General features: G+C 53.3%; 1 protein-coding gene across 1 annotated transcript; it reads right to left on the reverse strand.

The window, feature by feature from the left end:
* Positions 1-337: 337 nt before the first annotated feature.
* LOC101944541 (alpha-1B-glycoprotein-like) lies at positions 338-22419 on the reverse strand. The gene is made up of 9 exons (XM_065565387.1): positions 22097-22419; positions 19670-19975; positions 17391-17693; positions 14821-15123; positions 11714-12016; positions 8355-8684; positions 7703-7804; positions 2686-2807; positions 338-1568 (listed from the first exon to the last, which is right to left on the reverse strand). Exons 1-9 carry the CDS (start codon positions 22323-22325, stop codon positions 1422-1424), a joined length of 2145 nt encoding a protein of 714 aa, XP_065421459.1. The 5' UTR covers positions 22326-22419; the 3' UTR covers positions 338-1421.
* Positions 22420-25789: the final 3370 nt, after the last annotated feature.

The following is a 25789-nucleotide window of genomic DNA, read 5'->3' on the forward strand; positions in this document are numbered from 1 at the left end:
GCTGGTGCCTTTCTTGTGTGACTCATGAGTGGCTCTGGGAGCATTCATGCAATCTAGCTGGGTGTGGGGATCCACATGTGGTTGTGCTGAGTGATCACAGCGCCTGGAGCGGCTTGCTGCTTCTCACTAGCAAAGCACTGTGAGACACAACCCAGATTGGAGAGAGTTCAGGGGGCACAGGGGTCCCATGGTCCCAGGCTGCACCCCGGGGATCCCGTCACAATGGTCACTTACACCAAAAATCACATCGCTCTTAGGTTGCTTCCAAGCTAAAGAGACCAGTCACTTACCTTACTGGTACCCTAGATCTTACACCAAACACAACGCCTGTTGCCAATCCTATTATAAAGGTTTATTAACTAGGAAAAAGGAATAGAAAAGTTATCTGCAGGTAAAAGCAATCAAATAGACACACGCCAATGAGTTACCATGTAAATCTGAAGAGTGACAGATTTGTGGTGATCTGTCAATTCAAAGGGTCTTTCAGGGCAGACGTAGGAGGCAGTCCCTGGGGATCTCTGGCTTCAGTTCAGTCTCTGGCCCTTCTGAGTTCAGACAGCCAAAATGACGCAATTTCTTCTTCTCAGGGATTTTTATTCCCTTCCCCGAGAGTTCAAGAGCAGGGGACAAGTTCCCATCTGTGTCTCCTCTATATGGGTTGGGGGACGCAAGCAACAAAGTGTTTTGTCCTCTGATGTTCCACAATGGTTTGTCAGGTGTCTATGGGCTGCTTTTGCTGGGCAGGAAATAACACCTCTTGTGGCAAACTCATATTTCACACTTGGTCATGCTTCTCTCCAGACTGTGGGCATTTACAGTTTCAGAGCAAACACTTATAACATTGGGTATTCACATTATCAGTGAGATTAATGCAGGCAGCAACATACAAGCATTTCATAGCATCTAAACACTAAAGACATTCTTATAAGACTAATATCTATTTAGAGCAAATCTAACACACAGGTGACCTGGTCTGGTCTCCAGCTATGAGGTTGTAAGTTCTCAGATAATGCCGGCTGCCTGGGTAAGAGTGGGCATCAAACCAGCCAGGAGCACACAAGCCAGGCTGTTTTGCTTATCCGCCAGTTAGCCTTATTCACGCAGACACATGAATCCACATTCCTTCGTCTAGGGCCGGCTTCTTTATCAACTACATTCATAGCATATTTCCAGCATACATACGTAACACTTGCTACACAATCCGTGCATATATCATGCAGTGGTGTTCATGACCAACGGGTTACCAGTTTTTATATGATACCTGACAAGATGCTGGTTGGCTAAATATTCTAGCAATGGTGTTTTGGGTGTGCCCCTCGCCAAGAGGCATAAAAGGACTCTTGGGGTATAAAGGGTTAAGGATATGGATGTCTGGAGGAGGGGAAGAACATGCAGAGAGACATAGAGAGAGTGTCTCCTCCTTATTTAGTTGCCTTCCAGGTGTGCGTTGTCACCACCTCGCTATACAGCACATGCTCATCTTCAGCAGGTTTTGGTTTTTTTGTCATCTGGGACGTGTGGGCCTGTGAGGCCGGGAATGCTATGAGTGCGTAGGTGACTTCTGAGCCCTGGTGGGAGAGGAAAGAGACATGGTGAGGGGGAGGGGTGCACAGACACTAAGTACTTGGATGCTGGAGTGAAGAGTACGCCTATAAAATAGGTGGTTGCAAAGACATTGGAGGACAAGATCAAAGTGATCTTAAAAAAAGGGAGAATTCCCCTGAAATCAGTAAAATGGAATTCAGGGAAGTGCAAAGTACTCCCTTTAGGAAGGAAAAATTAAAGGCAGCAGGACAAAAGGGGTTTAACTTGTATGGCAGCAGTACTGCAGGAAAGGCGTTCTAGTGGAGCACAAATTGCACATGAGTCGATAGCACGATGCTGCTGAGAAAAAGGCTAATCTCATTCTGAGGTATAGGAACAGGACTGTCGTATATAAGACACAGGAGGTAACTGTTGTCCCACTCGGCATGGTGAGGACTCAGCTGGTTACTGTGTCGAGTTTTGTGTGACTCACTTAAGAAAGATGTGGATAAACTGGAGAAGGTCCAGGGAAGAGCAACAAAAATGATCAGAAGTTTAGAAAATATGACCATGTGGAAGGGTGAAAGAATTGGGCATGTTTAGTTTAGAGAGGGGGGACCTTATAACCATTTTTTTACATGACATTATAAAGAGGACAGTGCTCAATTGTTCTCTGTATCCACTGAAGGTAGGACAAGATGTAATGGGCTTAATATGTGGCAAGGGAGATTTAGGTTAGATATTAAGGGAAACTTTCCATCTCTAAGGGTAGTTAATCTCTGGAACAGGTGACCTAGGGAGGATGTCATCATTGGAGGTTTTTAAGAACCTCTGGACATCCCATTGGGATGGTCTAGGTTTAAGTAATCCTTCCTCGGCACAGAGGGCTGGACTAGATGGCTTCTTGAGGTTCCTTCCAGCCCCACATTTCTGTGATTCAATGGAGGTTTGGGGTGATGGTGAAAGGGATGATGAATTCCCAGCCCTGCCTCCTGTGTGAGCAAACCCTGTGCAGCATCTCCTTGTGGCTGTTACCTGGCTGTCCCACCCCAGAGAGGCAGCTGCATCGTAGGAGTGGGCAAAAATTTCAGGCCTTGCCGTTTCCAGGTGGTTGGACTGTGCTGGGGTTTGAAGCTTAGCCTATAAATCCATTCACGTTACCTGTTCCATCCGCTCTGCTCCGGCACCCGTGGCTTTTGATCCCTTATTATCACGACCAGGATCCAGGTTCCTGGTGTGTTCTCCGGGCTCAGATCCCTTGGTGCTTTTCAGAGGCTTTGGAACTAAAACAGAACCAGATGAGAATAGTGTAGATCAATCTCTGATAATTTTCATATGACTTTACATTGTGCCTCTTCATATAACCTTGTGGTGGGTCTACCCACGTGTGACCTCTGTTTTCATGGAACTTTGTATCAAAGCCTCATTTAGAAACTTTGCATTGCCCTCGGTATAATATTATAGCCCCTAAGGATAGAATAAGATAGAAGAAAAAAATCTTTTTGCTAGCAGTAAAACAAGAGCTTCTCTCCCCCCGCCCCTTAATCAATTGCCCTGTTGAATGAATGAGGTGTGAATGAGCAAGGCATGGAAGGCAGCACCTCCAGACAGCCTCAACTGTTGGAGAGGGGCTGGGAGCCAGACCCAAGGACAATAAAACGTGTCAAGTGGGCTCATTAAAGACAAGCAGACATACTGACGGCCTCGGGGGTTAGAAGCAAGCACCTTCTTTTGGAAACACCCTCTTTGCAGCATTGGGACAACACTCAAAAGAAAGCAGCACAAAGGACCAATGGACACAGACACAGAGTTTGAATCTGGTATAGATTTGCATAAGAGGAAAGCTGCTATAAAAGTGAGGTGTCTTTCAGAGGACCCCGGGTCTTGTCTTGTCAACATGGGAGCATCGATCCGGATCGGCAGAAGCCCGGCTCCACCCCCTCCCCCATCTAACTCACCTGGCCAGTGAAGTTAAGGGGAGCAACTAATTGGTAACAACAAGACGGAGTGTGTTTGTGTGTGTGTGTGAGTGTAAGTGTAATAGTTCTATAGTGTTAATGAATACATGTATTACTAATAAATGTGGCGTTTTGTCTTATTCCCCCTGAAAAGATCCTGTGCAGTACTTTAAGTACAACATTTTGATGGAGAATGCGGGCAAGACGGAGTGTGTTTGTGTGTGTGTGTGAGTGTAAGTGTAATATATTATATGCATATAATACAGTATCAGAGGGGTAGCCGTGTTAGTCTGAATCTGTAAAAAGCAACAGAGGGTCCTGTGGCACCTTTGAGACTAACAGAAGTACTGGGAGCATAAGCTTTCGTGGGTAAGAACCTCACTTCTTCAGATGCAAGAACCTCACTTCTTCCCTTGCATCTGAAGAAGTGAGGTTCTTACCCATGAAAGCTTATGCTCCCAATACTTCTGTTAGTCTCAAAGGTGCCACAGGACCCTCTGTTGCTTTTTATATAATACAGTGTTAGTGAATACATGTATTACTAATAAATGTGGCGTTCTGCCTTATTCCCCCTGAAAAGATCCTGTGCAGTACTTTAAGTACAACATTTTGGTGGAGAATGCGAAAGGGGGAGCAAGCATAGAATCCACAGTTATTATAAAACTGGTGTGCACACCGCCAGCTTTAGCAAGCCTGGCACTAGAGGAAAAAGAGCGTAAACTTTCAGTTAATTAACCAAACTCTGAAGGATATAGGAGTTTAGGTTTAAATTGTGTTCATGACTGAGCTAAAGAGGAGAACTTAGTGTTTCTCACTCTGATCCGGGGAAGGATCTAATCCGGGGAAGGATTTGTATAATTGGTGTATGAACCCTCGGTGGTAGCAGACCGAGTAATACAGAGGGAAGCTTAGCGTCTCTCCCTCTGGCCCAGAGTGGGTTAAAAACATAAAATGCAGATCTTGTTCTGTTAAACCAAACTCTGAAGGATATAGGAGTTTGGGCAGTGTAGTGTGGTTTATGTTTGTTTGGGTTTTTTTTGTAAGTAATATTGCGGTAATTTCACAATTTTGAAAAAAATGTTTAAGAAACGGAACCAGGAAGGGTGGGGGCTAGTTGGAAAGCCCACCCTCCTTGCTAAATTAGTAGTGAAACAAGGCTTGTGCCCATGGAATGGAACTGTTTATTGGAAAAAGCAGGATTGGGCCCAGGCAAGCAACAGATAGAGAAACTAAAAAACAGGTTGGGTACAGAGAGTTAAAACAGCACTCTCAAATCTTACAGCAGCAGTAACATCAGGAGAAGAAACATTTGAGACCCCAGAAGGGGGCAGACCTTTGGGACCCCTCTGGAGATTGGGAAGGGGGATATTTGGGTAAATTCCTCCTCCCAGGGCCAAAATGCCATTGAAACAGTTAACAACAGTGCCTGCTTCTGCCTCAGATCTCCAGGCCATGGCAAAATGGCTGGAGATTTTAAAACAGAATTTTTTTTTCTAGATGGAGTGTTAACGCCCTTTTACTGAGAGAAAGGGAGGGTTTACACTCACAAGAAATGCACCACTTAATTAGCATTTGTGCAGCCCCAAGTACCAAACACACTGTGGCAGAGACTAAGCAGGTTCTGCCATGGTTAAAGCACTGTGCTAATTTGTTTCCAAGCTTCTATCTTTCAGGCTCTGAACCAGAACATCAGGAGAGCTGGTACCAGCTGAAGAGTTATAAAATACCATGGTTATAGTGTCATGACAAAGTCTGTGTTCAGTGTTCTGTGTTGCATGTTCTGTGTCTGTCTCTAGTGGTGTCCTGTGCTAGCATTGGGTCCAGAAAAAGAGGGGATACTACACTAAACAGGGTAAATGTCTTTTCCTCTCTCTACTTCCCCCATCTCCATCCAACTTATCAATCACCCCTTGTGTCCAAAAGACTTTGGTCCCCAGTGCATCAGGGTTATTTTGTTTTGTTTTGTCAGGTTCTCTAATAATCATTTTGTTGTTGATTTTTGTTCTTGATACATTTGTATTGTTAGTTACATTTGCTTGTATTATTATTAATTCCACACTTTCCTCTATGCACTCTGGTTCTATTTCCCCAAGCCCTAAAGGGTAGTCTTGGGCCTCCATAACCTGTAAGACCTTGGCCCATAATTGTATGGCCCCATCTTTCAGGTCCCCAGAAACCTCTGAGAACAACTGTTAAAAATAAAAAATTCTACAACATTTTAGCAACTGAATGTTAGTTTAAGTCCAAATCAGCTTAACCTTGCATAACAACTGTGGTACTCCTACAAAATCTTATGTGTTGTGTGTGCTTAAGAAGGTCCTGACCTCAGTGACTTTTATTGTTTGATGGCTATTGCAGCATCAAACTTGGACCTCATTTTGTTTGTCAATGTACCCAATTATTGTAATGGTAATGGTTTTGTTGTATTTCCAATTATTATAATTATAATTGTTAGCATTTGTGTTTATGTTATATCTGGTGTTTAGTCAATTGTAATGGTTTTAGTTATATTCACCTGGTTATAATTGTTTGGTTTGTTTGCAACAAATACAAAAGATTTATGTGGTGACCACTCAAGAATTGTTCTTGAGAGGTCAAAAGGGGGACAATGTAGATCAATCTCTGATAATTTTCATATGACTTTACATTGTGCCTCTTCATAAAGCCTTGTGGTGGGTCTACCCACGTGTGACCTCTGTTTTCATGGAACTTTGTATCAAAGCCTCATTTAGAAACTTTGCATTGCCCTTGGTATAATATTATAGCCCCTAAGGATAGAATAAGATAGAAGAAAAAATTCTTTTTGCTAGCAGTAAAACAAGATGCAGGTTTCAGAGTAACAGCCGTGTTAGTCTGTATCCGCAAAAAGAAGAACAGGAGTACTTGTGGCACCTTAGAGACTAACAAATTTATTTGTTAGTCTCTAAGGTGCCACAAGTACTCCTGTTCTTCTTTTAGTAAAACAAGAGCTTCTCTCCCCCCCCCCACTCTTAATCAATTGCCCTGTTGAATGAATGAGGTGTGAATGAGCAAGGCATGGAAGGCAGCACCTCCAGACAGCCTCAACTGTTGGAGAGGGGCTGGGAGCCAGACCCAAGGACAATAAAACGTGTCAAGTGGGCTCATTAAAGACAAGCAGACATACCGACGGCCTCGGGGGTTAGAAGCAAGAGCCTTCTTTTGGAAACACCCTCTTTGCAGCATTGGAACAACACTCAAAAGAAAGCAGCACAAAGGACCAATGGACACAGACACAGAGTTTGAATCTGGTATAGATTTGCATAAGAGGAAAGCTGCTATAAAAGTGAGGTGTCTTTCAGAGGACCCCGGGTCTTGTCTTGTCAACATGGGAGCATCGATCCGGATCGGCAGAAGCCCGGCTCCACCCCCTCCCCCATCTAACTCACCTGGCCAGTGAAGTTAAGGGGAGCAACTAATTGGTAACAACAAGATGGAGTGTGTTTGTGTGTGTGTGTGAGTGTAAGTGTAATATATTATATGCATATAATACAGTGTTAATGAATACATGTATTACTAATAAATGTGGCGTTTTGTCTTATTCCCCCTGAAAAGATCCTGTGCAGTACTTTAAGTACAACAATAGAGCTGAAGTGGGGAGATATCATGAGGCAATGCCTAGCTGCAATGTGCAACCTTGAGAGAGAAGAAGGTAAACTCAGCTTTGTGACTACTGATTTCAGTGTGTGTGTGATTCTGGGGCTTCTACCAGGGCACAGGGGGAAAACGGTCCCACAATTTATCTGAATTTGTTTAAATCTATATTTTCCCAGCCCAGAGGCATGAAGACGGCTGCACATTTTAAATTATTTTACCCTCACTTCGCCCTAACCACAACCAAAGGTCTTAGTGCTCACATCAAATGAAATGATTTGTCTTCAATCAAACTTCAGCTGAGTTGGTTATTTGACATGATGTGTTCATAAATGGAACATGTATCACTACACATTGGAAAGCCTATCCATATTTTTTTAGAACTCAATCTTCTTATTGTACTTTGTCTTCTTATTCAAAGGTACATACGTCCTTTACCAGGCATATTTGAGAATTTGGTTTCCGTACCCGTAACACACGGTGGTAGGATTCTTTGTGGTTGTTAATGGTTTAAAATAATTTACACTGATCACTACAGAACTGTTTTTGATGAGACCATATCACAGGAGCAGGTGGGAGATCACACCCCCTTGCCCCCTTTCACTCACCTCTTTTCTTCCTATGGCAGTAGCAGATGAGAGCAGCCAGGGCTCCACCCAGAAGCAAGACGCCACCAGTTCCCAACAGAATATCACGGGTGTAGTGTGAGGCTGTTCATGCCACAGAAAAGAAAAGGGAGGGAAGGGGACATGAGAACAGCCAGGCAGCCATGTGAAAAGGTTTGGGACCCACAGAGGAATCTGTCCTTGAAACAAATTTGCTGTGACGACAACCTCTCACTATGTTGTCTATTGCACATTCCATCTGTAACAGCCTGCTCCCCTTTTTTAAAGAGGGGAAGGATGGTCCAGTGGTTATGGAGCTGGTCTTCAACACTAGCTATGGGGGTTCAATTCCCTTCTATCCTGTGGGACTCATCTTCTTTTTCCCTCTATTCCCCATCTCTGAAATGGGTACTGAGGGGCTAAATCCATTAACAACATTGTGAGGAGCTCAGATAATAGGTCACGTGGCCACTGAAGTATCATAGATAGAAAGGGCATGGGAGGAGAGGGAGGATTTTCATCTCCACTTTAGTTTCTATCTCCATGTGACATCTGTCACCTCATCCGACCCCCTTTCCCTGGACAGCTCCAGGGGATGGTTCCCCTCCAATGGGAGCAAACCAGGAGCTGGATTAAGAAATTAGGGAAGTCTCACCTGTCACAGTGACAGTCACAGCGTGGCTCCTGGGGGATGGGATCCACCTTCCACCCACGTTCTCCTCGTACCCGCAGGTGAATTCCCCGGTGTTGTTAGGACCAGCCTGCGGGATGCTGAGCAGAGAGATGTTCATAGACCTGGTGCTGGGCTCTGTGGTGCTGATCTCAGACTCCACATTCCCAGGAATGAGCTTGACACTGTCCTTGTAGAAGTGAAACCTCCGCTGACCAGCATCCCTGGGGCCCGTGCAGGTGATGAGCAGGGGGAGCCCTTCGTTCACCACTCCGGATGGGGGATCCATGCTCAGCGAAGGCTGGGGAGGGGGATCTGTGGGGATTAAAAACAGGAGAGGGGTCAGCAGAGGCATGGCGGTGGAGAAAGTAGAGATGGTGCCCAGAATTCCATTTATGTACAGCTGAACTTTATTCTCTCTCCAGAGTCTCGTGCTTCTCTTCAGGATCCTGAGGGGCTCCCCACACAAATGAGTGAGAGCCGGGCTGGGGTGGGGATTGCTTCTGTCAGATACAATGTTGGGCTGTGACATGGGGGTCAGAAGGTGGGCGGGGGCACCAGGCCATGACTCATTTTCTGTCACCCCTCCATTACTAATGCTCCAGCCCCTGATATTTACAGAGATCACAGTAGATAGGGCGACTGACTGAGAGCTGGGTGGTCCTGGTGGGATTCTATCTTCCCAGAGGGGAGAAGCACAAGATGGCCATGTTGGACGCCCAGATCTGTTTCTGTTTGGCAGCCATGTCCTTGGCTATGTTGACTAGCCATAGGTTGTGCTGCTCTCTGAAGGGCGGCCATATTGGAAATCAGGCAGCCATATTGGATAAATGTGTCCTGGGCTGTGCTGAGCAGCCTCATTTTGTGGCTGTGTTGGCATCAGAATAGCAGCCATGTTGCCAGTTAGGTGGTCATGTAAAGCAGTGAGGAGGCCATTTTCCCAGTTGGGCAGCCATGTTAGGCCCAAATGTTGAAGCGTGAGGCTCATCAGGAGCATGAAAGAGCAAAGAGGGGGCAGAAGAGGAGGGGAGTAAAAGGAGCAGATGTAAATTTAAAGACTAGAGTCCAGTGTGGAAGGAGGGAGAGAGGATAATAAGCAGAAGTGGAATCAGAAGAGGCAGGAGTGGGGACCAGAGGGACGTAGCGCTGGTCCTGCTCCAGTTCTCTGGCCTGTGCAATGCTGGAAGTCAGACAAGATGAGCAGTGTGGTCATTTCTGGGCTGGCAACCTATGAAGTATGATCTATGATCCATTGACTGGCCTGGATTATCCAGGTCTGGAGCTCTGGTTTCTTTACCTCAGCTGTTACCCCAGCTGGCCCCTCCTGGCTGAGATGGGGGCCACGTCGGAGTTCAACTCCCTTCCTTGGCTGCGGGGTCTGTGCCTAAGAGAAATGAGTTGGGGGAAGGGCAAAGCAGAGAGGCTGGGAGCTGGTCTGGAGAGCAGAGGGAGAGGAAGATGATTGTTCTGTGGAGAGGAGAATCTGGGGCAGAGAGGTCAGTGGAGAGGGGGAGAGGAGAAAGTCCCAGGCTCTGGTATGGATCTCTGGGCAGTCTGGCTGGGGGCATTGCTGGGGAGAGTCAGAAGGCACTGGGAGCACTGGGATCATGGTCTGGGGCTGCAGCAGCACAATTCCCGGCTGAAGCTTGGAAGGGATGGAGAAGGGTCCTCCCCAGCGATGAGTCTCATGTCTCACCCACCCACAGGTGGAAATAGGATCTCACCCATCACTGACAACAGGAAAGGAGGGCTCCTTTCAAATGGGAACTTACGTCCACGCTCCACTCTCCAGTACAGACAGGTGTACGTTTCGCTGTCTGCTGCATAAGTTGTGCTGATCAGCCACGTGTCGTGGCTGGAGACGCCGTTGGAAATCCGCCCCCTCTTTGATTTAATAATTTATATCCCACATTGATTCCTCACTCCTTAGACCCAAGCACCTGAGCGTGACCGGCTACACTCAAATATAGATGGGGTGAAGCGGGTCTAGAGAGCGTGTTGGGGGAGGTGCAGTGTCTAGTATAGAGATAGAGAGGGGGACCCCCACAACAGGAGGAGGGAACGTATATGAGAAAAGGGAGCCAAGAGACAGCGTGGGGGTGGTGGAGGGTCTGGAATGGAGATCGAGGGGGGAACCTCCACAAAGTGGAGGAGGATGGGGAGATAAATGAACAAAGTTCCTAACATACACAAATCAACCTGATCTCCCTGCCCAGTGCCGCCTCCCCCAGGCTGGTGGAGAGGGGCTGGTTCATCCCAGCTGGGATCACCCGGTCAGACAGGCGCCAGTACATGCAGGTGCATGACCCAGAGCCCCCCTGGCCCTGTGACATTCAGGGTTTGAGGGAAGCTACCCCCAGATGAGCCCCCAGGTGAGATGCTCCATGGCCCCAACACATCGAATTGGATCCTGCATCTTTGTGACCCCAGTGGCAGCCCAGCCTGTGAGGGGAACAGGCTCTCCGGGGAGGTACACAGGGAGACCAGGGCTCAGGGAGAGGAATGGAGTTGCAGGGGGGGTTGGAAAAAGAAGGATCAGGATTAGTTACTGAAGAGTGTCACACCTGGCCGGGATCTCTGGAAGGCCTGGGAGGTGAGGGCAAATGTTACCAGGTTACATTCATCTCAGCAATTAGAGAGCGCTGGAGACTTATATGGTCCCTGTCTCAGGTGTGAGCATCACCCAGTCATGCCACTGGGACTGAGGACCTCTTTGCAGATCAGATCCCTGCTTTCAGAGAAGAATTTGGATCTTATGGTGCTTTCACCCCCGGGGCGTGAGCACCTCAGGGTGCACCTTTGTCTCCCATACACATGGGCAGTAGGGGATCCTGGTGTATTGGTGACAGCAGGGGGACGGGGTGACAAGAGAAACTGATCCATCTCCTGGTGATAATCATGAAAGAAGCAGCAGGGCTGGGTCCTCTGTGAGTCAGGAGAACAGGGCTGCGAGCTCTCCACAGCAGTGCCCAGGGCTGTGAGCTTGCCCCACAGCAGTGCTCTCTTAGTGCCAAACATTAGTGACCAGCTGGGACCCTCTCTCCCCACGGCGTGTCGGACACCGGGGCCTGACACTGACCAGAGAGGGGGGAGATTTGGGGTTTGTTTCAATAACCATCTCCAAGTTTTCAAATATTATGTCTGCCTGGGATCCTCCAAAATTTAAAATAGCACCAATGCCCCACCCCCAAAACCCACCACAGGATCCAGAGAGCCAGGGAGTGACACTGACCTGGTGGATGCCCTGTCACGAGCTGAGTGACTGGGCTGTGTCTCACCCAGTGAATGGAGGAGAGATACCCCGCCAGAGGGCCAGGAAACAGCAGGAGACAGGGGGGTCTCACCTGTCAGTGCTATGGAGATGGGTTGGCTCGTCTTCGATGCAATTTCTCGCCCAGACACTGTCTTCCAGGATTTACAGCTGTACTCTCCAGCTCGCAATCCAGACACCCCCGACAGTCGAATCAACTCAGAGTAACTGTACCGGGGTGAGCGGAATTCCTTGGAGTGGATTTTTTGGCCGTTCCTGAAGAACCGGACCCCGGACACGGTGGACACCCCAGCTGAGCACGCCAGGGTCACAGCTTCTCCAGTTACGTAGACAGGCTGCTGCGGGGACACGGTGAGCTGGGGAGCCGGGTCAGGGTCTGGAAAAGACAAGGGGGTCGGTGAGGAGACGGTTTCTACTTGGGCTGCTGGTGACACAGACGCAGAGGAAGGGCCAAGAAAAGAGCAGACGCGGGAAAGATCCTGGCCACACACCCCAGCCAGCCCCAGCTCAGTGCCCAGTAATTTCATCACTACCAGTCCATGCAAACACTGAGCAGCAGAGATCTCACTGCCCGGGAAAGCACACGGGATCAGCGTCCCCTCCTTGGTACCTGAGGGGGGCAGCTCCTGCCCAGGGCCAGCTCAGCCTGCAGGGGCTGGGAAGGGAGGGCTTGTGTGGCTGAGGCCAGGGGTGGCAGGGAGCTGCCCCCAGCAGGCACAGACCAGGGTTCCCTGTCCTAAGGGCAGGTGGTAGCGACGTGTCTAACAGCCCCGGGTACTCCCTGGGGAGCATCACACAAGCTAACTGGGATCTGGCCCCATTGACTCCAAAGGAGCCAGGGTCATTTACATTGATCTGGCTCTACCCATAGACTCCTTTGGAGATTTTGCTGATTCTCACCAGCCGGGATCTTGCTCATTCCTAGCGAAGACTCTGAAACCAGCCCCTGGTCCCACTGGCCCCTTGGGCTGTTTTTTTAACCAATGTTTCTTCTGCGTCAGAGGGAGCGTTTGCACAGACGGGGAGTGACGGGCCCGGGGAGCTTTTCCAGTCCCCCAAACCTTGACCCTGTGTGACGGGTATTGACCCCACACTGGCACTAAGAGGGGTAACAGGAGCTGGAGAACTTGTTACATCAGAATCCTGCAAGTTGGTGATCCCCAGAGTAGCCCAGCCTGTGAGGGGAACCGGCTCTCCAGGGAGGTACCCAGGGAGATCACGGCTCAGGGAGAGGCACCGGGCTACAAAGGGGTCTGGAAAACAGGGGTCAGTGTTAGATACAGAAGGTCTCACCCGGCAGAGATCTCTGGAAGGACCTGGGAGGTGAGGGGCAGATGTTATCCGTTGAGCCATGCAAACGCTGAGCAGCAGAGATCTCACTGACGGGGAAGCCAGTGGTACCAGCATCCTCTCCTTGGTACGTGAGGGGGGCAGCTCCTGCCCAGGGCCAACTCAGCCTGCAGGGGCGGGGAGGGGAGGGCTCGTGTGGCTGAGACCAGGCAGTCAGGGAGCTGCCCCCAGCAAGCACAGACCAGGCTTCCTCACGCTAAAGGCAGGTGGTAGGAACATGCCTCAGAGCCCTGGGTGTCCCCGGGGAGCGTCACACATGTTTTCTGCTGAGTAAGTCGTGCTGATCACTGAGGTGCCCTGGCTGAAGACTCATTTGGCGATCTGTTCTGTGATTGAGGACCCTGTATCCCGTCGCCCTCTCACTCCTGGGAGACAAGCACTTGAGGGTGACTGACTCCCCTCGGATAGAGATGGGGTGCAGGGAGCCAAGAGAGAGCGTGGGGGTGGCGGAGGGTCTGGAATGGAGATCGAGGGGGGAACCTCCACAAAGTGAGGAGGACGGGGAGCTAGATGAACAAAGTCCCTAACACACACAAACCAGCCTGATCTCCCTGCCCAATGCCGCATCCCCCAGGCTGGTGGAGAGGGGCTGGCTCTTCCCAGCTGGGATCTCCTGGTCGGACAGGCATATCCAGTACACGCAGGAGCATGACCCAGAGCCCCCCTGGCCCTGTGACATTTGGGGTTTGAGGGAAGCTGCTCCCAGATGGAGCTGAGATGCTCCATGGCCCCACCACGTCGAATTGGAATCCTGCAGCTTTGTGACTACAAGGGCAGCCCAGCCTGTGACGGGAACAGGCTCTCCAGGGAGGTATCCAGGGAGACCTGGTCTCAGGGAGAGGAACAAAGTTGCAGGGGGGTTTGGAAAAAGAGGGATCAGGGTTATTTACAGAAGAATGTCACACCTGGCCGGGAACTCTGGAAGGCCTGGGAGGTGAGGGGCAGATGTTACCAGGTTACATTCATTTCAGAAATTAGAGGGGGATGGAGACTTCCTTTGGGAAACTCCCTGCACCCCTGTACCACACTGAACCCCAATGCAGCACTGTGCCCACATCTTACCCAGAGAGAGGTAGGGCCTCCCGGTCTGGGATCTGCTGGCTGGAATAGGTTTCCCAGTGCACAGCAGGGCTAAGGAGCGGCTGGTCCCTGTCTCGGGTGTGAGCATAAGCCAGGCACTCCACTGGGACTGGCGACCTTTTGCAGATCAGATCTTATGGTGCTTTCACCCCCGGGGCGCGAGCACCTCAGGGTGCACCTTCGTCTCCCACAGACATGGGCAGTAGGGGATCCTGGTGTATTGGTGACGGCAGGGAGACGGGGTGACAAGAGAAACTGATCCATCTCCTGGTGATAATCATGAAAGAAGCAGCAGGGCTGGGTCCTCTGTGAGTCAGGAGAACAGGGCTGCGAGCTCTCCACAGCAGTGCCCAGGGCTTTGAGCTGCCCCCACAGCAGTGCCCAGGGCTCTGAGCTCTCCAAGCAGTGCCCTCTTAGTGCCAAACTTTAGTGATCAGCTGGGACCCTCTCCCCCCCACGGCGTATCGGACACCGGGGCCTGACACTGACCAGAGAGGGGGGAGATTTGGGGTTTGTTTCAATAACCATCTCCAAGTTTTCAAATGTTATGTCTCCCTGGGATCCCCCAAAACTTAAAATAGCACCAATGGCCCCCCAAACCTACCACAGGATCCAGAGAGCCATGGAGTGACACTGACCCGATGGGTGCCCTTTCACGAGCTGAGTGACTGGGCTGTGATTCACCCCGTGAATGGAGGAGAGATACCCCGCCAGAGGGCCAGGAAACAGCAGAAGAAGGGGGGGTCTCACCTGTCAGTGCTATGGAGATGTGTTGGCTCGTCTTCGATGCAATTTCTCTCCCAGACACTGTCTTCCAGGATTCACAGCTGTACTTTACAGCTTGCAATCCAGACACCCCCGACAGTGGAATCGACTCAGAGTAACTGTACCAGGGTGAGGAGAGTTCCTTGGAGTGGATTTTTTGGCCGTTCCTGAAGAACCGGACCCCGGACACGGTGGACACCCCAGCTGAGCACGTCAGGGTCACAGCTTCTCCAGTTACGTAGACAGGCGGCTGCGGGGACACGGTGAGCTGGGGAGCCGGGTCAGGGTCTGGAAAAGACAAGGGGGTCGGGGGAGGAGACGGTTCCTACTTGGGCGGCTGGTGACACAGAAGCAGAGGAAGTGCCAGTGAAGAGCAGAAGAGGGAGGGATCCTGGACACAGACCCCAGCCAGCCCCAGCTCAGTGCCCAGTGACCACATCCCCACGGGCAATGCAAACACTGAGCACCAGAGATCTCACTGCCCGGGAAAGCACATGGGAGCAGTGTCCCCTCCTTGGTACCTGAGGGGGCAGCTCCTGCCCAGGGCCAGCTCAGCCTGCAGGGGCGGGGAGGGGAGGGCTTGTGTGGCTGAGGCCGGGGGTGTCGGGGAGCTGCCCCCAGCAGGCACAGACCAGGCTTCCCTGCACTAAGGACAGATGGTAGGAAGGTGCCTCAGAGCCCCGGGCACCCCCTGGAGAGCATCACACACACCAGCTGGGATCTGGCCCCATTGACTCCAAAGGAGCCAGGGTCATTTACATTGATCTGGCTCTACCCATAGACTCCTTTGGAGATTTTGCTGATTCTCACCAGCTGGGATCTCGCTCATTGCTAGCAAAGACTCTGATACCAGCCCCCTGGTTCCACTGGGCCCTTGGGGTGTGTTTTAAACTAATGTTTCTTCTGTGTCACAGGGAGGATTTGCACAGATGGGGAGTGAGGGGGATGGGGAGGGTTTCCAATCCCCAAACCCTGACTCTCTGTGATGGGTATTGACCCCGCTCCGGCACTACGAGGTTTAACAGGCACTGGAGAGCTTGTCCCATCAGAATCCTGCCAGTTGGTGACCCCCAGGGCTGAAAGTGAGCTGGTACGGGCCGGTACAGCCTACCGGTAAGAAGTCGGTACCGGTCCATAGCAGCCCACATTAAAGCGCTGCCGCGGCAGTGCTTTAACGTCCCTGCCCCTTTTGTGCCCCCCAACGGCGGCCCTGCCGTTAGGGTCCGTACTGGCCGGGCGGCCGACGGGGAAGGGGAGTGACATTACAGCACTGCCGCTGCATCACTTTAAGGACCCTCAAAGTGCTGCTGTGGTGCCGCTTTAATGTTGCTGCCAATGCGGGGGGGAGTAAAAGGAGCAGCTGCCCTGGGGCCTGCGATTTAAAAGGGCCTGGGGCTCTGGCTGCCGCTGCCGCTGCCGCTACCACAGCTGCAGCTGAAGCCCTGGGCCCTTTAAATTGCCACTGGAGCCCTGGGCAGTGTGGATACGATGGCTGGGGGACGCTGACCCCCCCCAGCTCTGCCCCTTCCGCCCGAGGTCCTGCCCCTTCTTTGCACTTACTTTCACCCCTGGGCAGTGAAGTGTGTGAATGTCACAGATTCTCTGGGGAGGTACATGGGGTGCTCAGGGCTCAGGGAGAGGGGTGGGTTCACGGGGGGGGGGGGCTGGAAACAGGCGTCAGTGTTACATACAGAAGAAGGGTCACACCCGGCTGGGATCTCTGGAAGGATCTGGGAGGTGAGGGGCAGATGGTACCAGGTTACATTCATCTCAGAAATTAGAAGGGGATGGAGACTTCTCCGTGGGAAACTCCCTGCACCCCTGCACCTCACTGAGCCCCAGCCCTGCCCTGTGCCCACATGTTACCCAGCGGGAGGCAGGGCCTCTCTGTGTGGGAGTCGCTGGCTGGACCGGATTGCCCAGTGCACACCAGGAGTATGGTAGGTCTCTGTCTGAGCTATGAGCATCAGCCGATAACTCCAAAGGGGTCAGGGACCTCTTCAGAAATCTTTCATAGAAAATTTTTTATCCATTGGTGCCTTCACCCATGGGTGCAGAGTAACTTAGGGTACCACCTTCCCCTCTCATACACATATGCAATAGGGGATCCTGGTGTATTGGTACCGGCAGGGGAACTGGGTAAGACGCCATAAACTTATCTATCTCCCGATGAGAATCATGAATGAAGCTGCAGGGCAGAGGACTTAGAATTGGTTCCCGTCAGCAGGGATCAGGGCTGTGAGCTTCCCTCCAGCAGTGCCATTATAATGCCAAACTTTAGTGTTTGACAGCAGGGTCTGACACTGGGCACAGACAGGGGAGATTTGGTGTTCATTGCATTAAACGTCCCCAAGTTCTCAAATGTTACTGAGGGCGACGAGCCCCCGAACCTCAAAGTAACACCGACCCCCCCCCTCAGAAAACCATCGTAGGGGCCAGAAATTCCAGTGGGTGGCTCTGTGCAGAGCTGAGTAACCAGGCTGTGTCTCACCCCATCCATAGAGAAGAGATACCGGCCACTGGGCCAGCAAACAGCGGGAGACAGGGGCTCTCACCTGTTACTGCTATGAAGATGGGTCGGCTCCTCGCTGATGGGATCGCTCGCCCAGAATCTATCTCCCAGTAATCACAGATGTACGCTCCGGCTCGCAATCCAGACACCCCCGACAGCGGAATCGACTCAGTGTAACTGTACGGATGTGAGGGGAATTCCTTGGAGTGGATTTCCTGGCCGTTCCTGAAGAACCGGATCCCGGACATGGTGGACACCCCGGCTGAGCACGTCAGGGTCACAGCTTCTCCAGTTACGTAGACAGGCAGCTGCGGGGACACGGTGAGCTGGGGAGCCGGGAGGGGGTCTGGAAAAGACAAGGGGGTCGGGGAGGAGACGGTTCCTACTTGTGCGGCTGATGGCACAGAAGCAGAGGAAGAGTGAGTGACAGAGCAGAAGAGGGAGGGATCCTGGACACAGACCCCAGCCAGCCCCAGTTCAGTGCCCAGGGACCATGTCCCCGCCGGGCCATGCAAACACGGAGCAGCAGAGAACTCACTGCCGGGGAACCCCGTGGGCCCAGCGTCCCCTCCTTGGTACCTGAGGGGGCAGCTCCTGCCCAGGGCCAGCTCAGCCTGCAGGGGTGGGGAGGGAAGGGGGGAGGGGGGGGCTTGTGTGGCTGAGCCTGGGGGTGTCAGGGAGCTGCCCCCAGCAGGCACAGACCAGGCTTCCTCACGCTAAGGGCAGGTGGCAGGAACATGCCCCAGAGCCCTGGATATCCCCGGGGAGTGTCACACACGCTCTCTGCTGAGTAAGTCGTGCTGATCACTGATGTGCCCTGGCTGAAGACTCCTTTGGGGATCTGCTCCGCTCTGTGATCGAGGACCCTGTATCCTGTCGCCCTCTCACTCCTGGGAGCCAAGCACTTGAGGGTGACTGACTCCCCTCAGATAGAGATGGTGTGCAGGGAGCCAAGAGAGCGCATGGGGGTGGTGGAGGGTCTGGAATGGAGATCGAGGGGGGAACATCCACAAAGGGAAGAGGACTGGGAGATAGATGAATAAAGTCCCTAACACTCACAAACCAGCCCGATCTCCCTTCCCAGTTCCACCTCCCCGAGGCTGGTGGAGAGGGGCTGGCTCTTCATAGCTGGGCTCTCCTGGTCGGACGGGGGTATCCAGTACAGGTAGGTGCACGACCCAGAGCCCCCTGGTCCTGTGACATTCAGGGTATGAGGGAAGCTACCCCTAGATAGCCCGCAGCTGAGACGCTCCATGCCCCCACCATGTTGAATTGGAATCCTGAAGCTTTGTGACCCCAGGGGTAGCCCAGGGAGACCAGGGCTCAGGGAGAGGGATGGAGTTGCAGGGGGGTTTGGAAAAAGAGGGATCAGGGTTAGTTACTGAAGAATGTCACACCCGGCCGGGATCTCTGGAAGGCCTGGGAGGTGAGGGGCAGATGTTACCAGGTTACATTCATCTCAGAAATTAGAGGGGGATGGAGCCTTCTCTTTGGGAAACTCCCTGCACCCCTGTACCACACTGAACCCCAATGCTGCACTGTGCTCACATCTTACCCAGATGGAGGCAGGGCCTCCCGGTGTGGGATCTGCTGGCTGGAATAGGTTTCCCAGTGCACAGCAGGGCTAAGGGGCGGCTGGTCCCTGTCTCAGGTGTGAGCATCAGCCGGTCACTCCACTGGGACTGGGGACCTCTTTGCAGATCAGATCCCTGCTTTCAGAGAAGAATTTGGATCTTATGGTGCTTTCACCCCTGGGGCCCGAGTAGCTCAGGGTGCACCTTCGTCTCCCATAGACATGGGCAGTAGGGGATCCTGGTGTATTGGTGACGGCAGGGGGACGGGGTGACAGGAAAAACTGATCCATCTCCTGATGATAATCATGAAAGAAGCAGCAGGGCTGGGTCCTCTGTGAACCAGGAGAACACAGCTGCGAGCTCTCCACAGCAGTGCCCAGGGCTGTGAGCTTGCCCCACAGCATTGCCCTCTTAGTGCAAATCATTAGTGATCAGCTGGGACCCTCTCCCCCCACGGTGTGTCGGACACCAGGGTCTGACACTGACCAGAGAGGGGGGAGATTTGGGGTTTGTTTCAATAACCATCTCCAAGTTTTCAAATGTTACTCTGCTTGGGATCCCCCAAAACTTAAAATAGCACCGAAGCCCCCCCTCAAACCCACCACAGGATCCAGAGAGCCATGGAGTGACACTGACCCGATGGGTGCCCTTTCACGAGCTGAGTGACTGGGCTGTAATTCACACCGTGAATGGAGGAGAGATACCCCGCCAGAGGGCCAGGAAACAGCAGGAGACGGGGGGGTCTCACCTCTCACTGCTATGGAGATGTGTTGGCTCGTCTCCGATGCAATTTCTCTCCCAGACACTGTCTTCCAGGATTCACAGCTGTACTTTACAGCTCGCAATCCAGACACCCCCGACAGTGGAATCAACTCAGAGTAACTGTACCAGGGTGAGGGGAGTTTCTTGGAGTGGATTTTTTGGCCGTTCCTGAAGAACCGGACCCCGGACACGGTGGGTGCCCCTGTAGCTGAGCACGTCAGGGTCACAGCTTCTCCAGTTACGTAGACAGGCGGCTGCGGGGACACGGTGAGCTGGGAAGCCGGGAGGGGGTCTGGAAAAGACAAGGGGGTCGGGGGAGGAGACGGTTCCTACTTGGGCGGCTGGTGACACCGAAGCAGAGGAAGGGCCAGTGAAGAGCACAAGAGGGCGGAATCCTGGACACAGACCCCAGCCAGCCCCAGCTCAGTGCCCAGGGACCACGTCCCCGCCAGGCCATGCAAACACTGAGCAGCAGCGATCTCACTACCAGGGAACCTCCTGGGACCAGCGTCCCCTCCTTGGTACCTGAGGGGGCAGCTCCTGCCCAGGGCCAGCTCAGCCTGCAGGGGCGGGGAGGGGAGGGCTTGTGTGGCTGAAGCTGGGGGTGTCGGGGAGTGCTCTCATCTGGCACAGACCAGGCTTCCCTGCACTAAGGGTAGATGGTAGGAAGGTGCCTCACAGCCATGAGTTCCACCCCGGGGAGCATCACACACACCAGCTGGGATCTGGCCCCATTGACTCCAAAGGAGCCAGGGTCATTTACATTGATCTGGCTCTACCCATAGACTCCTTTGGAGATTTTGCTGATTCTCACCAGCCGGGATCTCGCTCATTCACGGCGAAGACTCTGAAACCAGCCCCTGGTCCCACTGGGCCTTGGGCTGTTTTTTAAACCAATGTTTCTTCTGTGTCACAGGGAGGATTTGCACAGATGGGGAGTGAGGGGGATGGGGAGGGTTTCCAATCCCCAAACCCTGACTCTCTGTGATGGGTATTGACCCCGCTCTGGCACTACGAGGTTTAACAGGCACTGGAGAGCTTGTCCCATGAGAATCCTGCCAGTTGGTGACCCCCAGGGCTGAAAGTGAGCCGGTACGGGCCGGTACAGCGTACCGGTAAGAAGACGGTACCGGTCCGTAGCAGCCCACATTAAAGCGCTGCCACGGCAGTGCTTTAACGTCCCTGTCCCTTTTGTGCCCCCCAACGGGGGCCCTCCCGGTAGGGTCCGTACTGGCCGGGTGGCCGACGGGGAAGGGGAGTGACATTACAGCACTGCCGCTGCATCACTGTAAGCACCCTCAAAGTGCTGCTGTGGTGCCGCTTTAAGGTTGCTGCCAACGCGGAGGGGAGTAAAAGGAGTTGCTGCCCTGGGGCCGGCGATTTAAAAGGGCCTGGGGCTTTGGCCGACGCTGCCGCTACCGCAGCAGCGGCTGGAGCCCTGGGCCCTTTAAATTGCCACTGGAGCCCTGGGTAGTGTGGATGGGTTGGCTGGGGGACACTGACCCCCCCAGCTCTGCCCCTTCTGCCCGAGGCCCTGCCCCTTCTTTGGACTTACTTTCACCCCTGATGAACCCCGGGGTTGGGATCTCTGGAAGGATCTGGAAGGTGAGGGGCAGATGTTACCAGGTTACATTCATCTCAGAAATTACAGGGGGATGGAGACTTCTCCGTGGGAAACTCCCTGCACCTCACTGAGCCCCAGCCCTGCCCTGTGCCCACATGTTACCCAGCGGGAGGCAGGGCCTCTCTGTGTGGGAGTCCCTGGCTGGACTGGATTGCCCAGTGCACACCAGGAGTATGGGAGGTCTCTGTCTGAGCTGTGAGCATCAGCTGATAACTCTACAAGGGTAAGGGACCTCTTCAGAAAGCTTCCATAGAAAAATTTGCTTCCGTTGGTGCCTTCACCCATGGGTGCAGAGTAACTTAGGGTAGCACCTTCCCCTCTCATACACATATGCAATAGGGGATCCTGGTGTATTGGTACCGGCAGGGGAACTGGGTAAGACGCCATAAACTTATCCATCTCCCGATGAGAATCAAGAATGAAGCTGCAGGGCAGAGGACTTAGAATTGGTTCCCGTCAGCAGGGATCAGGGCTGCGAGCTTCCCTCCAGCAGTGCCATTATAATGCCAAACTTTAGTGTCTGACAGCAGGGCCTGACACTGGGCACAGACGGGGGAGATTTGGCGTTCATTGCATTAAACGTCCCCAAGTTCTCAAATGTTACTGGGGTTGAGGAGCCCCCGAACCTCAAAGTAACACCGACCCCCCCTCAATAAACCATCGTAGGGGCCAGAAGTTCCAGTGGGTGGCTCTGTGCAGAACTGAGTGACCAGGCTGTGTCTCACCCCATCCATAGAGGAGAGATACCGGCCACTGGGCCAGCAAACAGCGGGAGACAGGGGCTCTCACCTGTCACGGCTATGGAGATGGGTTGGCTCCTCGCTGATGGGATCTCTTGCCCAGACTGTGTCTCCCAGTAATCACAGGTGTACGCTCCGGCTCGCAGTCCAGACACCCCCGACAGTTGAATCGGCTCAGTGTAACTGTACGGAAGTGAGGGGAATTCCTTGAAGTGGATTTCCTGGCCGTCTCTGAAGAACCGGACCTCGGACACGTTGGACACCTCAGCTGAGCACATCAGGGTCACAGCTTCTCCAGTTACGTAGACAGGCTGCTGCGGGGACACGGTGAGCTGGGGAGCCGGAAGGGGGGCTGCAAAAGACAAGGGGGTCGGGGAGGAGACGGTTCCTACTTGGGCGGCTGGTGACACAGAAGCAGAGGAAGAACCAAGAAAAGAGCAGACGAGGGAAAGATCCTGGCCACACACCCCAGCCAGCCCCAGCTCAGTGCCCAGGAATCAGGTCCCCTCCGGGGCAGGTAAATATAAGGGGATTGTTGCCCCCTTACTAACAGTCAATGGGGTGTTTGGTTGTTAGCTCCCAGCACCAAAAGGGGAAGAGTCAATGGAAATCAGGGGCCTGAGACTGACAGTCCCCAGGGGCAATGGGGAGAGGCCAACGCTCCAGGTCAGTCTGATTGACGGGGCGGGCAGCTAATCAGGGAGTCAAGGAGGCCAGAGGGGTCCCGTCCTCTGTGTGAGCTGGAATTGCCTGGGTCAGACAGAGTGAGGTCAAGCTAAGGAGGGAGCAGGGGCCCGAGCTGAGCTGGGAGCAGAGCTGGGCCAGCCGGAGGGGCCAGAGAAGTGCCCAGGGAGCAGGTCAGAGCTGGGAGCAGAGTCACAGAAGCAGCCCACAGAGCTGACCTGTGCTGGGAGCAGAGCTGCAGCCACCGGAGCCAGGGGGCCAGAGAAGCCGCCCAGGGAGGCAGAGGAGCAGCAGCAGCCGAGCTGGGGCAGGTGATGGGGCTGGAGCTGAGGCAGGTGGTAGGGCTGGCGCAGTCCGGAGCTGGGTGCGGGGAGCAGCGGGGGTGGGGGATCCTGGGCAGTGGGCCCAGCACAGGGAGACGCCCTCAGCCAAGAGGCTCTGCAGGCCAGACTTGGAGGGGGATCGTAACCCTGACGGGGCGGGGCGACGCTGGGAAGAAGGGTCCTGCCACCTAGAGCCTGAGAGCGTGTGGCCACCGCCAGAGCAAGTGTCCGACCCGCAGCGTCCCTGCAGCACAGCCAGGGCTGGAGAAGGAGACCTGGGACGTGTGGGGAACAGACTGAACTTCCCTGGCATTGCAGAGACGCTGGTTGTGCTGTCCCCGTGCCACAGAGCAGGGTGATGTGTTTTCCTTTCACCTTTCCCATTTCCCCCTTGTTTGTCTATATTGGTTGCTGTTTAATACATTGTACATTTGCTTTGAACTCTCTGGCTGGGTATCACTGCATGTATATCAGTGGGTCAGGGAAGTGCCCAGTGCAGAGAGAGCACCTGGAGTGGGGACACCCCAGCCCTGCCCTAAGTGCCCACGACAAGGTTGGGGGTTGAGCCCCCAGGAATTCTGGGCCCAGCCTCGTCGGGCTTACGAGGACTCTGCCACACAGGAGAGTGGAAGGGGAGCCTTGAGGTCAGGCAGCCTCTGGGGAAAGGGAGTGGGAGCGAGGACTCAGTTCCTTCCACTAGCCCATTTCACCAGGATAGTGTATAAACCAGGGAAATTCCCCACAATAGTGGGACCATCCCCCACTTACATAATCCCTGAGCAGCAGAGATCTCACTGCCGGGGAACCCAGTGGGGCCAGCGTCCCCTCCTTGGTACCTGAGGGGGCAGCTCCTGCCCAGGGCCAGCTCAGCCTGCAGGGGCGGGGAGGGGAGAGGAGGGGAGGGCTTGTGCGGCTGAGGCCGGGGGTGTCGGGGAGCTGCCCCCAGCAGCCACAGACCAGGCTTCCTCACGCTAAGGGCAGGTGGTAGCGACGTGCCTCACAGCCCTGGGTACCTCCAGGGACCATCACACACACCAGCTGGGGTCTGTGCCACTGACTGCATGGAGCTACGGCCTATTGACACCAGCTGAGGATGTGACCCCCTTGACTATAATGGAGCGACAGCGTTTTTCCCTTGGGCTGGCTGTACCTACAGGCTCCTTTGGAGATGTTGCTGAGTCTCACCAGCTGGGATCTCTCTCATTCACGGCAAAGACTCTGATACCAGCCCCCTGGTCCAAATGAGCCCTTGGTGTGTTTTAAACTAATGTCTGGAGGTTCTGCGGTGGCTCAGGGAGCCTTTGCACAGACAGGGGCTGACGGGACTGGGGAGGGTTTCCAATCCCCAAACCCTGACCCCGTGTGTTGGGTTTTTACCACGCACTGGCACAAAAAGGGGTAACAGGAGCTGCAGAGCTCGTCACATTGGAATCCTGCAAGTTAGTGACCGCAGGGTCAGCCCCGTGTGTGAGACGAACAGGCTCTCCGGAGAGGTACCCAGGGAGATCAGGGCTCAGGGAGAGGGTTGGGGCCACAGAGGGGCCTGGAAAAGAGGGGTCAATGTTAGATACAGAAGAAGAGTCACACCCAGCAGGGATCTCTGGAAGGACCTGGGACTTTAGGGTGAAATTCATCTCAGAAATTACAGGGGTATTGAGATTTCTCTGTGGGAAACACCCTGCATCCCTGTACATCACAGAACCCCAACCCTGCACTGTGCCCACATGTTACCCAGCAGGAGAGAGAGCCTCTCTCCTGTGGGATCCACTGGCTTTACTGGGTTGCCCAGTGCACAGCAGGGGTACGGGACAGGTGGTCTCTGTCTCAGCTGTGAGCATCAGCCGGCCACTCCACTGGGACCAGGGAGCCCTTCACAGACCAAATCCTGACCTGATAGAGGAACTTTGTATCCTATTGTTTTTTTTTTTTTGCTGCCAGGTGCCAAGCACCTCAGCGGAGCACCTTCCCCTCCGATACATGTGGCAGTAGGGGATCCTGGCACATTGGCGCCAGGAGTGGGTTATTGTAACATGATAGAAACCAATCCCTCTCTCGAGAGAAACCATGACCGAGGAATCCAGGCAGCTGCAGGACTGAAGATTTACAGTGGGTGGCCCTGACAGTGCCCAGCCGTGTCCGTAGCACTGTGAGCCTCCCCACAGCAGTGCCCACCTTACCCAGCATTGTAAGCTTCCCTGTAGCAGTGCCCATTTTTTGTTGATCAGGTGGGACACCTCTGCCCATCACGGAATGTCTGAGATGAGGGGAGTGGCCCTGACCAGAGATGGGGTGAAGCTGACATGTTGCGGTGTGTGACCATATGGGGATTTTCCATAATATTTCCTATGATTTCTGTGCATGTCTCAGTTTCCCCTATGTGCTAACTAGGTAGAGGGAAAACGTTGTTTAGTCTTTGCAGAGACGCAGAGATCTGGGTGTGAGTAATGCCTAGCGGCCTGGGTCTTGGGGCCCCATTCCCATGGAGAGCTCGAGAAGACAGTGATCACTCCAACTGCCTGGACATTTGGTGCCTTGCAACTAATGACCATGGATGGCCCACCCTCTGCAGGAAGGCAGCCAGCATTGACCAACTAGAGAACAAAGCTCCAGCCAGGCTCCTGCATTAGTGCTGAGGACTGCACTGGGACACTGCTGCCCTTTTTGATAGAAGAATCCGTATCCCAAAACCTGCTCAGGCCGAGGAACCAAGCACCTGAGGGTAGCACACTCCTCTG

This window comes from Chrysemys picta, chromosome 13 (genome assembly GCF_011386835.1).
Source record: "Chrysemys picta bellii isolate R12L10 chromosome 13, ASM1138683v2, whole genome shotgun sequence".
Lineage (NCBI taxonomy): Eukaryota > Metazoa > Chordata > Testudines > Emydidae > Chrysemys > Chrysemys picta.